Source organism: Schistocerca americana, chromosome 9 (assembly GCF_021461395.2).
Source record: "Schistocerca americana isolate TAMUIC-IGC-003095 chromosome 9, iqSchAmer2.1, whole genome shotgun sequence".
Classification (NCBI taxonomy): Eukaryota; Metazoa; Arthropoda; class Insecta; order Orthoptera; family Acrididae; genus Schistocerca; species Schistocerca americana.
The window spans coordinates 86,830,497-86,847,672 of NC_060127.1; the positions used below are offsets into that span (position 1 = coordinate 86,830,497).

The 17,176-nt window shown below is 47.1% G+C and overlaps 1 protein-coding gene across 1 annotated transcript in view; it reads left to right on the forward strand.

Annotated features, from left to right (window-relative positions):
• The window catches only part of LOC124550928 (RAC serine/threonine-protein kinase), a 703,379-nt gene that overhangs the window by 271,744 nt on the left and 414,459 nt on the right, over positions 1 to 17,176 (forward strand). The window contains exon 2 of the mRNA XM_047125724.1: positions 13,475 to 13,555. Within this exon, the coding sequence (XP_046981680.1) occupies positions 13,477 to 13,555 (79 nt within the window). The 5' untranslated portion in view covers positions 13,475 to 13,476. The remainder of the gene's footprint in view (positions 1 to 13,474; positions 13,556 to 17,176) is intronic.

Genomic DNA, 17,176 nt, shown 5'->3' on the forward strand with positions numbered 1-17,176 from the left:
CCTGCAACACTTTCACAATTATGGATGGCAGTAGAGGCAGCTTGGTTGAGTATTTCTGCAGTTGACTTCCAACGTCTTATTTAGTCCATGCCACGTCGAGTTCCTGAGGAGGTACGGAACAATATCTAGCTGGTATCTATGTCGATAACACGCAAAAACCGCCGACATTTTCGATTCCCAAAATGGATGAACTGTCTAAATACATGATTAGCTTGGTGCGGAACCCTCAGTGCGGGAGTCCTGTTCGCATTTGGCTAGGTTTTCCCTTGGTTTGCACCGAGCGAGGTGGTGCAGTGGTTAACACACATAGGACCCGCATTCTGGAGGACGGCGGTTCAAACCCCCGTCCGGCCATCCTGATTTAGGTTTTCCGTGATTTCCTTACATCGCTTGAGGTAAATCCCGGGATGGGTCCTGTGAAAGGTCACAGCCGGTTTCCTTCCCCACCCTTACCAAATCCGAAGAGACCGATGACCTCGCTGTTTGGTCCCCTCCCCCGAATCAACCAACCAACCTTGGTTTACCTTTTCAACGAAATGGGCCACTGTGCAATGTGACGTGTGTTGCATGGCTCCTTGATAGCGCTGCAATTGTAATGGTCCGCAGTGTACGCCCGCCGTGTGGAGACGGCACTAGTCGTCCGCATCACGTGTGGTCCCACCGCCTGCAGCTGCGCCGCGCCTCCGCCTCCTCTGACGCTGCTAAATGCGGTCCCAGCGCCGCCGCGACGGCACCATTTATTTCTGGGCCTCCTGTCGCGTCTCCTCCTCCGCTCCTGTCGTCTCGTCTCGCGCTTCGCCAGACCGGCGTGGGCGGCACCCACATACACTTGTTTACAGCCAGGCGCTACCGCACCGCAGCGCCGCGACGGAAGGCACACGCGAAATTATACAGGCTGTCTCAGATTTGGAGTTGTTCTCCGTAACTTAGAAAATAGTAAATGGAAAGAACAGTTTCGTTCATGAAATCTTGTCGCGTCATAATTCGAGTCATGTCGATATGTTTCAAACACTTTTCTTATCGTCATCATGAGTCGAAGTCCAGAATGAGATTTTTCACTATGCAGCGGAGTGTGCGCTGATATGAAACTTCCTGGCAAATTAAAACTGTGTGCCGGACCGACACACGAACTCGGGACCTTTGCCTTTCGCGGGCAAGTGCCCTACCAACCGAGCTACCGAAGCACGACTCACGCCCCGTCCTCCCAACTTCACTTCTGCCAGTACCTCGTCTACTAACTTCCAAACTTTACAGAAGCTCTCTTGCGAAACCGGGAGCGGTGGCCGTGCGGTTCTAGGCGCTTCAGTCCGGAACCGCGAGACTGCTACGGTCGCAGGTTCGAATCCTGCCTCGGGCATGGATGCGTGTGATGTCCTTAGGTTAGTTAGGTTTAAGTAGTTCTAAGTTCTAGGGGACTGATGACCTCAGATGTTAAGTCCCATAGTGCTCAGAGCCATTTGAACCATTTCTCCTGCGAAACTTGCAGAACTAGTACTCCTGAAAGAAAGGATATTGCGAAGACATGGCTTAGCCACAGCCTAGGGGATGTTTCCAGCATGAGGTTTTCACTCTGCAACGGATTGTGCGCTGATATGAAACTTCCTGGCAGATTAAAACTGTGTGCCGGACCGAGACTCGAACTCGGGACCTTAGCCTTTCGTGGGCAAGTGCTCTACCAACTGAGCTACCCAAGCACGACTCACGCCCCGTCCTCACAGCTTTACTTCTTCCAGTACCAACAGAGTTTTAAGCTGGCAGGAAGTTTCATGTCTGACCTTGCTTGCCTCTCACAGGCGGGAACCAGGAGTTCCAATGAAACTGCTACGACGTGTTTGTTGCACATTAAGCTGACAGAATATCGTAAGATTAAATTTTAGCGTGTGAAATTATGACTATAAAAAAGTTATGATCGTTCTTTGTTGAACAACCCTCGTAGATTGGTGGTATACTCTATCTTAACAGAAAGCAGGAAATACCTATTTGCCGCTGTTATAATTTTATTCATGAGGTTTGTGCAGAGCCAGGACTCGACGCCCGGACCCCAGGGAACCCCTCCTGTCTCAGAGCTCCGGCCGCGACCTCTCTTCTGGAGGAACGTGATCGGCCCAGCACTGGGTCTGCACGGTCCAGCAGCTATGAAGGAAAGAGCTGGAGATGAAGCCGACACTTCGACTCATGAAACTTCCTGACAGATTAAAACTGTGTACCGGAACAATACTCGAACTCGGGAAGTCGGAAATACCTATTTGTTCGCTGGAGAGCTTCTGTAAAGTTTGGAAGGTGGGAGACGAGGTACTGGCAGAAGTAAAGCTGTGATGACGCGGCGTGAGTCGTACTTCGGTAGCTCAGATGGTAGAGCAAAGGTCCCGAGTTCGAGTCTCGGTCGGGCACACAGTTTTAAGCTGCCACGATGTTTCATATCGGCGCTCACTCCGTTGCAGAGTGAAAATCTCATTCTGGAAGGTCAGACATGTTCAGTGTCGCCTATCGCTGCAATGGAGGTAAATGTAAATGTCGTGTGACTAGGACCTCCCGTCGGCTAGACCGTTCGTCGGCTGCAACTCTTTCGCTTTGACGCCACTTCGGCGACTTGCGCGTCGATGGGGATGAAATGATGATGATTAGGACAACACAACATCCAGTCCCTGAGCGGAGAAAATCTCCGACCCAGCCGGGAATCGAACCCGGGCCCTTAGGATTGACATTCTGTCGCGCTGACCACTCAGCTACCGGGGACGGACTGCAATGGAGGTAACACGCGAGGAATAGTATGCGGCTTTGAAATTCTGCTTTCGTCTCGACAAATCTTCAGCGGGGGCGTATACAATGTTACAGGGGGCCTATGGAAAGTCTGTTCTTCCCTACAGCACAGCTCGAAGGTCGTTTAAACTGTTTAAGGAGGGGAGACTATCGATTTCAAAGGAAGGTGGACCCGGTGCTCCAGTTACTGCTCGCACGGAAGAAAACATCAAAATTGGTGCTGTGATTGTGAGACAGGATCGACGAATTACCTTAAGATCAGAGACTCACTCTGGAAGCATCCCCCAGGCTGTGGCTAAACCATGTCTCCACAATTTCCTTTCCTCTAGGAGTGTTAGTTCTGCAAGGTTCGCAGGAGAGCTTCTGTGAACTATGGAAAGTAGGAGACGAGGCACTGGCGGAAGTAAAGCTGTGAGGACGGGGCGTGAGTCGTGCTTGGGTAGCTCTGATGGTAGAGCACTTGCCCGCGAAAGGCAAAGGTCCCGAGTTCGAGTCTCGGTCCGGCACACAGTTTTAATCTGCCAGGAGGTTTCATACCTTTAGATCACTTTCTGAAATACACACGTTGCTGACAGAAAAATTACACATGACACGTGTTTGTGCGCGATGGGTTCCAAGACTGTTGATTCCAGAACAAAAGGACATTCTCGTGCAGGTCTGCATGCAGTTAAAGTTGATGTTAGAGGAAGATCCGGAGTTTCTTGCAAATGTAATCACTGCTGATGAGACTTGGCTACATTAATTTGGTCCTGAGAGCAAACAGCAAAGCTCAGTGTGGAAATCTCCTTCATCACCAACCCCCCAAAAAAGCAAAAGTGGTTGCTTCTTTGCTTCTGCTGGGAAAGTTATGGTCATCTCATTCTGTGATATTCATGGAATGGTGTATCAGCATGTTGTACTTGCACACACATCGGTAACTGGACAGTACTACAGGAATGTCCTGAAAACATAGCAAGTCCATAACAGGCGCAAAATACGACGTTTTCGTGAAGCAGGCTGGATGCTGCACCACGATAATGTGCGGCCGCATATTGCCAAAGTTATTGGTGAATATCTTGCATAAATCGGCGTGAAGTGTATCCTTCACCCTCCATATAGTCCGGATTTAGCCCCCGTGACTTTTTTTCTATTCCCTAACATGAAGAAACGCCTTCGTGCGAGGCATTATCAATCATCAGAATCAGTGGTGAAGGCTGCGGAGTCGATTTTGAAGGACCTCTAAAAAAATGGTTTCGAGCATGTGTTGGAAGATTGGCAGAAACGCTGGGACAAGTGCATCGCAATCATGGGAGACTACTTTGAGATGGACCATCAAAATTAAGAGGATGAGTAAAGGTATGTTGTCAACAAAAATTATGATTATACTTTATTGAACAGCCCTCGCATATTAGCATGTGGTGCGAGCGTTTCGACTCATAGATTGCAGCTAGTGAAGCCAGCCGCATTAGTGAGAAGGGTTCAATGAGCAGTGCTACTAAAGACTAACGAGCGCCTACTACACTACCCGAATGATGCTTTATTGCTTATTCCAGGAAGAAGCCCAATGGATTTGAAAATTAGGAAAAGAGGACCTTTTACTGCTTGAAGAAAGGCAATCAAATGGAAGTACGAAGGGTGCTTGGATCTAGGCCAAATCGAAAAAGAGGATAAAAGATCGCATATTACAAATGTGTTAAAATGAATGAGGCAGTTCAGGCACAGCAGGAGAACATGCAAATTTCTGCCTATCATCAGGAACAGATTATAAATGGGATTTTTTAGGTCGTCCAATGGATTGATACGGTATGCCACGTATCTATACAAAATCAGAAGAAGGATAAATGATCACTGGGCCTACGTCAGTGTGGGGACACAGAGCACACATTGTGGAACTGCGCGCTCCATGAAGATGCGGCGGGTATTAAGGGTGTTGGACCCCAAAGCAGCACTAAGGAGCTAGTCGACCTGGCGCATCTTGGACGGTACTGCTGCCGTAGTTTCCAGGAAGGCCAAGGAAGACTTCACGAGGCATTCAACCATAAGTGACCATGCTACTATCCAGGCTAGACAACATAATCTGGAGAGGAAGTAACTGAGGTCAGCGACCACCGAATGAAATGGTGTCCCAAGAAGCTTCGTTAGGTTGGTACAAGTGATAACGCAAGTGTGGACTTTAAGGCCTAACAGTGATTGCTGCAAGTACACTACTGGCCATTAAAATTGCTACACCAAGAAGAAATGCAGATGGTGAACTGGTATTCATTGGACAAATATACTATACTAGAACTGACATGTCATTACATTTTCACGCAATTTGGGTGCATAGATCCTGAGAAATCAGTACCCAGAACAACCACCTCTGGCCGAAATAACGCCCTTGACACGCCTGGGCATTGAGTCAAACACAGCTTGGATGGCGTGTACAGGTACAGCTGCCCATGAAGCTTCAACACGATACCACAGTTCATCAATAGTAGTGACTGGTGTATTGTGACGAGCCAGTTGTTCGGCCACCATTGACCAGACGTTTTCAGTTGGTGAGAGACCTGGAGAATGTGCTGCCAGGGCAGCAGTCGAACATTTTATGTATCCAGAAAGGCCCGTACAGGACCTGCAACATGCGGTCTCATGCATTATCCTGCTGAAATGTAGGGTTTCACAGGGATCGAATGAAGGGTATAGCCACGGGTCGTAACACATCTGAAATGTAACGTCCACTGTTGAAAGTGCCGTCAGTGCGAACAAGAGGTGACCGAGACGTGTAACCAATAGCACCTCATACCGTCACGCTGGGTGATACGCCAGTATGGCGATGACGAATATCCGCTTCCAATGTGCGTTCACCGCGATGTCGCCAAACACAGATGCGGCCATCATGATGCTGTAAACAGAACCTGGATTCATCCGAAAAAACGATGTTTTGCCATTCGTGTTCCCAGGTTCGTCGTTGTGTACACCATCGCAGGTGCTCCTGTTTGTGATGCAGCGTCAAGGGTAACCGCAGCCTTGGTCTCCGAGCTGATAGTCCGTGCTGCTGCAAACGTCGTCGAACTGTTCGTGCAGATGGTTGTTGTCTTGCAAACGTCCCCATCTGTTGACTCAGGGATCGAGACGTGGCTGCACGAACCGTTACAGCCATGCAGATAAGATGCCTGTCATCTCGACTGCTAGTGACACGAGGCCGTTGGGATCCAGCACGGCGTTCCGTATTACCCTATTGAACTCACAGATTCCATATTCTGCTAACAGTCATTGGATCTCGACCAACGCGAGCAGCAATGTCGCGATACGATAAACCGCAATCGCGACAGGCTACAATCCGACCTTAATCAAAGTCGGAAACGTAATGGTACGCATTTCTCCTCCTTACACGAGGCATCACAACAACGTTTCACCAGGCAACGCCGGTCAGCTGCTGTTTGTGTATGAGAAATCGGTTGGAAACTTTCCTCATGTCAGCACGTTGTAGGTGTCGCCACAGGCGCCAACCTTGTGTGAATGCTCTGAAAAGCTAATCATTTGCATATCGCAGCATGTTCTTCCTGTCGGTTAAATTTCGCGTCTGTAGCACGTGATCTTCGTGATGTAGCAATTTTAGTTGCCAGTAGTGTACTTGTTGTAGCGATGTGCTGCCCGACGCCCAAGGAGTCCAGCAGACAATGACTGTTGGCCGGGTTAGTATGAGGGCGGATCCAGTAGCGCTAGCAACCGTAATCATGACGTGTACTCAGAGTCTGGAATATACAACTAAACATATCAGGAATGCTCCATGCTCTGCCTAGGACAAACGGGCCGAAATTTCAACGCCAGGTGTACAGAGCACATTAAACCCTACACGCAGAACACCAACAAAATAGCCGCACACATACGTACCACAGGATACCCATTTGGGAAAGTAGAGCAAAATGTTGAAGTACTCACCGACTAAATGAAGGACGAAAAATGGATATGTCAGAAGAACTGCAGATACATTCATATTGCAGAAAATATATAGACAAAATGTTAAACGAAAAACTTGAAAGTGAACCAGTGAATATCTTCAGATGCTTTGGAAATATACTTAAATAAAAACAGTAATAAGGACCATTGTAAAATATATGTAGGGAAATTATAATCTATATTGTTAAAATAAGTACCCTCTGTACAAAAGGAGACTTATTATCTCTGTCAACTACTTTCTCTGCCGGGAGATTGGGTTTTTGTGTTTTCATCATCATCATCATCATCATCATTTGTGGCGGTGGTTAGAGTTGACCTGGAAAAAATTGGACTGTAACAAATGGGATTTTGTAAGGGCGTTGATGATGGCGCAGTTGAGCACCCCACAAACCAAACAGCATCAACATCTCTCAACTACAACAACTAAAAACATCTTTGTAACTGTTTGTTTTTGTAAGTTATTCTCGATATATACAGTGCACTGAAAGTTTTGTGTGATGTTTAACATGTGTGAGACACTGCAAGTACAAGTTCGTCCATATTTCGCCACTAACTAGATATAAAAATCGATAAATAACGAAGAATTGCGCGTTTTTTTTTTGTACATTGCTGTGAAGTCAACAAGACTAAACGGAACCTCACAGATCCAAAACACCACGTAAAAATTGCATATTAAAAAGAGAAAGCACATTTGAAAATGGGAATCATTTCCGAAACGCTTCGAGTAAAATATGAATAAAATAAATTCGTGACTGGCAAGAGGAAAGTTCTTATAAACAAACCCATTACCAAATGGTTCAAATGGCTCTGAGCACTATGGGACTCAACATCTGAGGTCATCGGTCCCCTAGAACTTAGAACTAATTAAACCTAACTAACCGAAGGACGTCATACACATCCATGTCCGAGGCAGGATTCGAACGTGCGACCGTAGCGGTCGCGCGGTTCCAGACTGAAGCGCCTAGAACCGCTCGGCCACATCGGCCGGCGAACCCATTGACTGACAGGTTGGTATCCCAACACTCTCCGGGGCGTCTACGGACTGGAATCTCATTGACTGGAGTAGAATTGTGTTCTGTGATTAGACCTGCTTCGAACTGAGCTCCGATGACCAGCGGTGTCTGGAGAGGGCACAAAGCGCAGGGGATACCGAGCTGACGTACGGACCGACAGCCAGGGTTGATCTCTGGGGTGCCCCTTCATTTCATAGCAGGACCACCCTGGTTGTCATTCGCATTAACCGTACAGCACAGCAGTACTCGACGATATTACAGGCCCCGTATTTTTGCCGTTCTCCGCAAGCCTTCCTGGGTTTACATTTGAGCAACACAAGGTCCGTCTGCACACGGCGAGAGTTTCTACTGCTTGTCTTTGTGCTTGGCAAACCTTACCTTGGCCAGCAAGGTCGCCGGGTCTTTCCCCAAATAATAACGTTTGAAAATTACGGGCAGGGTCCTCGAAGCATCTCGGGATTTCGACGATCTAACACGCCAATTGGAGACAAGTTGGCATGGTATCTTTCAGGAGGATACTCAACGACTCTATCAATCAGTGTCAAACCGAATAAGGATTTGAATAAGTGCCAGAGGTCGACCAACGCGTTACTGACTTGTTCATTTTATAAAGCTCTTCCCCTTGAAGAAATCAACCATTTTTTTCTAAAATTGTCTGTAAATGTACTTCACATTTGCCGATTTGCGGCACCATTTGCATAGTGTCTTCCTCGTGCTTCTTTTTTTGTCCTATAGTGTTGTTTTACTTCTCCTTAAATTATTTATCAGCTGTCTGTCTCCATAGCTGAGTGGTAGCGTGGCAGAACGCCATGCGAGGGGCCCAGTTTTGATTCCCGGCCGGAGCAGAGATTTTCTCCGCGTGAGGACCGGCTGTTGTGTTGTCTTCATCATTTCCTCCTCATCGACAAGCAAGTCGCAGAAGTGGCAGCAAATAATCAGACTTGCGCCAGGCGACTGGTCTACGCGACAGAACGGCCTAGCCACAAGCAAAGTTCATATTTATATGCCCTGAAGCGCCCTGAAACTTGTATAGGCATGCGTACTCAAATACGGAGATATGTAAACAGGCAGAATACGGCGTTGCAGTCGCCAACGCCTATATGACAGGTGTCTGGCGCAGTTCTTAGTCGGTTACTGCTGATACAATGGCCAGCTATCAAGATTTAAGTGACTTTGAACAAGGTGTTATGGTAGGCGCACGAGCGATGGGGCACAGCATCTCCGAGGTAGCGATGAAGTGGGGATTTTCCCGTACGACCATTTCAACCATTTCACGAGTGTACCGTACCAGAAATCCGGAAAAATATGAAATCTCAGACGTGGCTGTGGCCGGAAAAAGATTCTGCAAGAACGGGGCCAACGAAGGTTGAAGATAATCGTTCAACGTGGCAGAAGTGCAACACTTCTGCGAAGTGCTGCAGATTTCAATGCTGGGCCATCAACAAGTGCCAGCGCGCGAAGCGTTCAACGAAACGTCATAGATATGGGCTTTGAGAGCTGAAGGTCGAATCGTATACCGTTGATGATTGCACAACACAAAGCTGTACGCCTCGCCTGAGCTCGTCAACACCGACATTGGACTGTTGATAATTGGAAATATGTTGTCTGGTCAGACGAATCTCGTTTCAAATTGTATCGAGTGGATGGACCTGTACTGGTATGGAGACAACCTCAAGAATATGTGGATTCTGCATGTCAGCAGGGGACTGTTCAAGCTGGTGGAGGCTCTGTAATGGTGTGGGGCGTGCGCAGTTGGAGTGATACGTGACCCCTGATACGTTTAGATACGACTCTGACAGGTGACACCTACGTAAGCATCCTGTCTGGTCACCTGCATCCATTCACGTCCATTGTGCATTTCGACGGACTTGAGCAATTCCAGCAGTACAGTGCGACACCCCACACGTCCAGAATTGCTAGAGAGCGGCTCCAGGTGAGCTTAAATACTTCCGCTGGCCACCAAACTCCCCAGACATGAACATTATTGAGCATATTTGGGATACAAGGCAACGTTCTGTTTAGAAATCTCCACCCCCTCGTACTTCTACTGATTTATCGACAGCCCTGCAGGATTCATGGTGTCAGTTACCTCCAGCACTACTTCAGACATTAGTCTAGTCCAGGCCACGTCGTGTTGCGGCGCTGCTACGGCTCTCGCGGGGTCCCTAAACGATATTAGGCGGGTGTGCCAGTTTCTTTGGGTCTTCAGTGCATATTTCTCAGCTCTGGCATCAGTACTGGTTTCATTGTGTCGATATTAACACCCGTACACGTGTTAATAATCCGATCAAATTTGTAGTGGATGTCATTATTTCTGGATGAAGTACCTCTTGACCGAAGGATTGAATATTATGCCATGTAGTTCTTTAACCCTAAGCAGAGAGAGAGAGAGAGAGAGAGGTTGGTGGTGTGTGTTTTGGACCGGAGCCTCTGCCGTTGGATATGGTCGACCTTGCAGCAGCTAAGCTTTCAACGAAAAGCGTGGCATTTGTTTTGCTCTGCTGTCATCTCCTGCACGCGGGGCTGTCTGATGCGAGTTAAGTGCAGAGTGGGAGGGGAGATGTGGAAGAGAAGAGCAACAGGGCAGCGCGGGGATCGAGACGGAGGGTGGGGGAGGGGAGATCGTCGGTGGTGGCGGTGGGGGGGGGGGGGAGGGGGGAGTCGGTGTTTGTCATTCCGGACAGGCCGTTCACCTCTCCAGGCGAGGCGCCTCTGCGCCAACCCCGACACAGCGGCCGCTCTGACTCACTGGCCACGTTATTCACTGCCAACACTCACGGCATAGCAGCCGCCGCGGATCCAGCTGGGCTTTCGTGGGGTTCGTGACCTCTCGCTCCCCATCCCCACCCCCACCGTCCCCAAAAAATAAGCTGAAGTGCTGAAATGTTCCTTTCGTCATTTTTCGGAGCGTCCGTGACTTCGCGCGAGACCGCCCTTTCCGCAGTGTGCGGCGCGCGAAACAAATGAAGACCTTCCTTAATGAAGATTGTGTATTACGTTGTTGGTAATGTTGCGTTTTCGCTGAAGTAAACTGGCCCGTTACGTGAGACATGATTCCACATCAACGGATGCCTCCTTTTCTGTTTGCAAGTTGGGCTATTTGTAGTTGTTATGTTGACCATCGTGGTAGAACGCTGTATATCACTGAAAATGGTGGATATGGCTGTTGTAAGCTTAAGTCCAGTGGCTAGTATGACCTTAAATAAGAGCACAGAAAGGAAACGTACGTTGTCCTCGATGGTGAGTGTTCATCGGAGGTGAGGGTATCATCTGGAGTGCCCCAGGGAAGTGTGGTAGGTCCGCTGTTGTTTTCGATCTACATAAATGATCTTTTGGATAGGGTGGATAGCAATGTGTGGCTGTTTGCTGATGATGCTGTGGTGTACGGGAAGGTGTCGTCGTTGAGTGACTGTAGGAGGATACAAGATGACTTGGACAGGATTTGTGATTGGTGTAAAGAATGGCAGTTAACTCAAAATCTAGATAAATGTACATTAATGCAGATGAATTGGAAAAAGAATCCCGTAATGTTTGAATACTCCATTAGTAGTGTAGCGCTTGACACAGTCACGTCGATTAAATATTTTGGCGTAACATTGCAGAGCGATATGAAGTGGGACAAGCATGTAATGGCAGTTGTGCGCAAGGCGGATAGTCGTCTTCGGTTCATTGGTAGAATTTTGGGAATATGTGCTTCATCTGTACAGGAGACCGCTTACAAAACACTAATACGACCTATTCTTGAGTACTGCTCGAGCGTTGAGGATCCCTTTCAGGTCGGATTGAGGGAGGACATAGAAGCAATTCAGAGGCGGGCTGCTAGATTCGTTACCGGTAGGTTTGATCATCACGCGAGTGTTACGGAAATGCTTCAGGAACTCGGGTGGGAGTCTCTGGAGGAAAGGAGGCGATCTTTTCGTGAGTCGCTACTGAGGAGATTTAGAGAACCAGCATTTGAGGCTGACTGCAGTACAGTTTTACTGCCACCAACTTACATTTCGCGGAAAGACCACAAACATAAGAGAGATTAGGCCTCGTACAGAGGCATATAGGCAGTCATTTTTCCCTCGTTCTGTCTGGAACAGGGAGAGAAGATGCTAGTTGTGGTGGATTGCGGAGTATGTATGTAGATGTAGGTGTAGATGTAGAAACTAAAACTAAGCCAAACTTCGCCCGAACAAGCCATGAAGGTCGAACGGTACCGACCGGCCGCCGTGTCATCCTCAAGCCACAGGCGTCACTGGATGCGGATATAGAGGGGCATGTGATCAGCACACCGCTCTCCCGGCCGTATGTCAGTTTGCGAGACCGGAGCCGCTACTTCTCAATCAAGTAGCTCCTCAGTTTGCCTCACAAGGGCTGAGTGCACCCCGCTTGCCAACAGCTCTCGGCAGACCGGTTGGTCACCCATCCAAGTGCTAGCCCAGCCCGACAGCGCTTAACCTCGGTGATCCGACGGGAACCGATTTCACCACTGCGGCAAGGCCGTTGGCATAGAAAGGAAACTAGATGCATCAAATTTTAAACCAGAATGTTAAGAACAGTAGGAGGATGAGCGGAAAATCTTACGCAGTGTGAATATTAATAAAAACGACAAACTACAGGGATAGATTTCTCGCTGGAAATGGAGGAGAAAAGGTCCTGTGAGCATCTTTGCTTCGGTAGAAGGTGCTGACGAGTCATTTCCTCTGGCCACGTGACGTGTGTGCCTTGCGTGTTGGCAGGCTGTGAGATTCACGAAGCAAAGCAGAAAAAATGGTACGGTATTAATATCGGGACGAAGCCGAGATGCTGTTTGTGTGCGGCCAAGCAGATGGTAACGGTCGAGAAGTACGCTCGCAGACACCAACCACGTCACACAACATATTAAGACGTTTTTGGGCGTTTGTGTGATCATGAGTCTTCAGTCAAACGAATGGGCTGTCTGCGCATGTACCAGATCTGGAGGACCGGGTTCCACGTGGTATTGGGATGAATCCTAGTACTCAGAAGAAGCCAAGTACAAGCTCCAGGCAAGAGGTCCGCCAGCATGGTGTAAGCGAAAGAGTACGATAATCCATGATGTGTCACGAGAACGCGCGCATTGCATTCCATAGAGGCCGCTTTGAACATCTGTTGTGACATGGATGTGATGGAGCATAGGTTCGTCGTACGTCCCACATTGATGTCTGCGGTTATTGCACGCAGTGTTGCTTGTCTGTTAGCACTGACAGTTCTACGTGAACGCCGCTGCTCTTGGTCGTTAAGTGAAAGCCGTCGCCCATTGCATTGGCCGTAGTGGGAGGTAATGCCTGAAATTCGGTATTCTTGGCATGCTCTTGACACTGTGGATCTCGAAATATTGAATTACGGAACGTTTTTCGAAATGGAATGTCTCATGCGTCTGCCTCCAACTACCATTTCGCGTTGAAAGTCTTTTAATTCCCGTCGTGCGGTTCTAATGACGTCGAAAACCTTTTCGCAAGAATCGCCTGAGTACCAATGACAGCTGCGCCAATGCACTGCCCTTTGATAACCTTGTGTACGCGATACTACTGCCATCTCTATATGTGCATACCTGTATCCCATGACTTTTGTCAGTTCAGTGTAAGTGTAACGGTAAGTGGTTGAGTTTTTCATTTTTCGGGTACGGCTCTTGGATGCACAAGAAGTCGAACCCCATTTCTCGCAACCTCTCTCTAAGTTCGGACGTTAGAAATTTTGGAGGTTAATGCGACGGCAATTTTGTTTGTAAGTCATGCTAATGGTCCGTCCCTAACGCCAGCGTGTGCCGTGTGTTGCAGACATGGCGGAGGTGTCGCCGCCTCCATCTTCGGCGCCCACCACAGCCAACATCGTCAAGGAGGGGTGGCTCTTCAAGAGGGGTGAGTACCTGTACCGTCGCCTTTCACTTTCAAGGTAATGAGAACACCTGGCAAGAGGGCGTGTGGTGGAGCGATGCTATCGTAGCAGTACGAGAGATTGCCTTTCCCTAAACAAATCATAAAACTTGTTTAATACTTAATATGTTGCGTAAAATGTGATTTTTTGTACGCCACAAATAACGTACGCCGTCGACGATTCAGTTTATTGCTGAAGCAGATGAGACGTCGTAAGAACTGTTCTGTCAGATAAAAAAAAAAAAACAACAACACAGAAGCGAACATTTTGAAATGTAGTATCGAAGGGTGTTGGTAATTAGGTGGGCTGATAAGATTTGAAATGAGGATATTCACCTCACGATAGGCGTGGAGAGAAACACCTGCCAATGATACTCATATGTTGGGACATCAGGGAATAGCTTCCACGTTACTAGAGATAGCACAGAGGGTAAAAAGTGCAGGGGAAGACAGTGGTTATTGTACAGGGTGTTCCTTCAAACCTCCCTGATTTCACATACCCAGGAAAAAAAAAACACAGTAGATACGGTATAGAAAAATGCACCTGTCAGAAGTGCCAAGTATCGACGCCAGAGTGCAGCATGCTCGCATGAAGTGAAAATTGCGACGCCACAGCAGCGCGCGCAAGCAGTAGTGTGGCTTGCAGAAACAAAATCGCCCATTAGTGAGCAAAGAATTTATCGTCGTGTGTGTGAATGTGATACGCCTGATGTGAAAACAATTAAAGAATGGTGTGAAAAGTTTCTGGCAACAGGAAGTGTTCTGAAACATTTTGGCGGTGCACGCTATAGAGTTTCAGAAGAGACAGTGGAGGACATCAGACAGACGCTTCTCAGAAGCCCACGTAAGTCAATTCGTCAAGCATCTAGGCACCACCGGCCGGTGTGGTCGAGCGGTTCTAGGCGCTACGGTCTAGAACCGCGCGACCGCTACGGTCGCTGGTTCGAATCCTGCCTCGGGCATGGATGTGTGTGATGTCCTTAGGTTAGTTAGGTTTAAGTAGTTCTAAGTTCTAGGGGACTAATGACCTCAGCAGTTGAGTCCCATAGTGCTCAGAGCTATTTGAACCATTTTGAACCATCTAGGCACCTTGATGTACCTCGATCAACACTGCATCGTGTAGTTCACCAGCGTCTTTATATGTGTGCTTACAAAGCGCGAATTCTGCAACATCTGACGCCGAACGACAACCCGCACCGACAATTTGCTGCGGGTATGTTACAGCCTGTTGATATGGAAGCCAGCTTCCTGGAAAGATGTTTATTCTCAGATGAGGCAACCTTTCATCTATCAGGAATAGTAAATAGGCACAATGTTCGGATTTGGGGTTCGCGAAATCCGCACGTCGTCACTGAACATGTTCGTGATTACCCTAAACTAAACGAATGGTGCGGGCTAATGCACGACAGGATTGTTGGGCCGTTCTTCTTTGCGGAAAAAACAGTGAATGGGTTAGTGTATCTGGACATGTTGGAGCAGTTCGTGTACCCTCATATACAAGACTTGCAACCCAACACCATTTTTCAACAAAATGGAGCTCCGTCGCATTGGTCAACGGCTGTTCGCAAGTTCCTGGATAGGAAATTTCCCAATCGTCGAATCGAACGCGGAGGATCCATTGCCTGGCTACCACGTTCATCCGACATTACGCCGCTTGATTTCTTCGTGTGGGGATTCGTGAAGAACTGCGTGTGTGCCACCTAAGTGGACGATATTCGTACGTTGCGACATTGTATCACTAATGCGATTGCTACAATAACAGAGGAAATGTCAAAGAGAACTTGGCAATAAATTGAATGTAGACTGGATATTCGTCGTGCTACAAATGGTTCACATGTAGAGGCGTATTGATGATAAATAAATAAATTCTTAGAGATGCTCTACAATGTGGTAAATTTTTCACTGTCGTATCTACTGTGTTTTTTTTCCACTGGGTCTTTGAAATCAGGGAGGTTTGAGTTGGACAGACAAGTGAGGACTTTATGTGAAGTACTGCCGGAAATGAAGACGTTCGCACAGGGAAGAATTCTTCGTCAGATGCATCAAAACAGGCAGAGGAAAAAGATAATTATTTAAATGAAAAACTTTTTAATATAATACATTATTAAAACGGACTAAATAGTGCTATTTTCTCGTCCTATACGAAATACGGACTGATTCTTGCAGACAAGATGAGAGTAGCCAGCCGCTTTTTTATAACGCTATTTAACAATAATTTATCCCAGTCCCACACAGATTCCTAATCCCATATAGATAGTTCTGAATGTTTCTGCTTGTGAGTTTTTAATAATTGTGACAAAACCCTGTAAAAATAAAGCGAAAAACAGGGGGCGCATGTAACTGATAATTCATGAGTGAATAGTTAACCTTGGTCACAAATAGTTGTATAGCAAATGATATTGGCTGTTGCGATTTTTCTCAACGACAGCTACTCTCTTCGCTCCTTAATATCGTGTATTGCAAGGGCCTAAGGTTTTCGTTTCAAATTTTACAATTATTGTCGCCACTGTTAAAAATTCACAAGCTCAAAATTTCAGGACTATCTGTCTGGGGTTAGAAATCTGTGTGGGGCCAGGAGAAATTATTTCATACGTTTTAGACGGTTTTAAAAATGTGTTATATTAAAAAAAGGTTTTACTTAAATACTTGTTTTCAGCGTTTTATCCTTGTGTGTAATTTTTCAAACATTTTGATGTGGTAAATTTCTGGTTTACTTTAATTTCTCTTCGTCTGAGCCAAACAATATTCAGCTTCCTATTACGTATATACCGCGAAAAGACCATGAAGGTAAAAATTGCAGAGATTGGAACTCTCACGGAGGTCTTACGAGACATTCGCAAGTAGAACAGGGGAAGTGGGGAAAAGCAGTGGAACACAAAGTACACTCTATCACACACCAGACAAGAAAGTGAGTTAACATTGCACTGTCGTCGGGTTCTGAGCTATGTTTAAAGTTTCAGGTCTCTTGAGCGTCAGGAAGTTAGTTTGAAATAAAATGCAAAATGTTTACCGAGTAGACAAACAGAGAAGCAAAGTAGTCGCCGCCACACACTAGACAATAAAGCGAGTTAATGTTGCATTGTCATCCGCTTCTCAGCCATGTTGGGTGTTTCAGGTCTGTAGTGCATCGCCAAGTTGGTTTGAAATCAGTTCCAAATTTTGCATCAGACAGACAGACAAGAAAGTCGCCTAATAGAAGCGTCTTAAAAACTGAAAAACACAAACAGACTACGCGGAGATACAATTTTAAGTAGGTGTGTGCAGTGAACTTTAAATGGTTACCTTTAAACGTTTTTTTTTTTTTAATTACGATTCCTGTTTCTTGTTGAACCTAAAATAGACATAGACTGTCTGATAAGAAGTACACTACTGGCCATTAAAGTTGCTACTCCACGAACATGACGTGCTACAGACGCGAAACTAACCGTCAGGAAGAAGATGCTATGATATGCAAATGAGTAGCTTTTCAGGACATTCACACAAGGTTGGCGCCGGTGGCGACACCTACAACGTGCTGACATGAGGAACGTTTCCTACCGATTTCTCATACACAAACAGCAGTTAACCGGCGTTGCCTGGTGGAACGTTGTTGTGATGCCTCGTGTA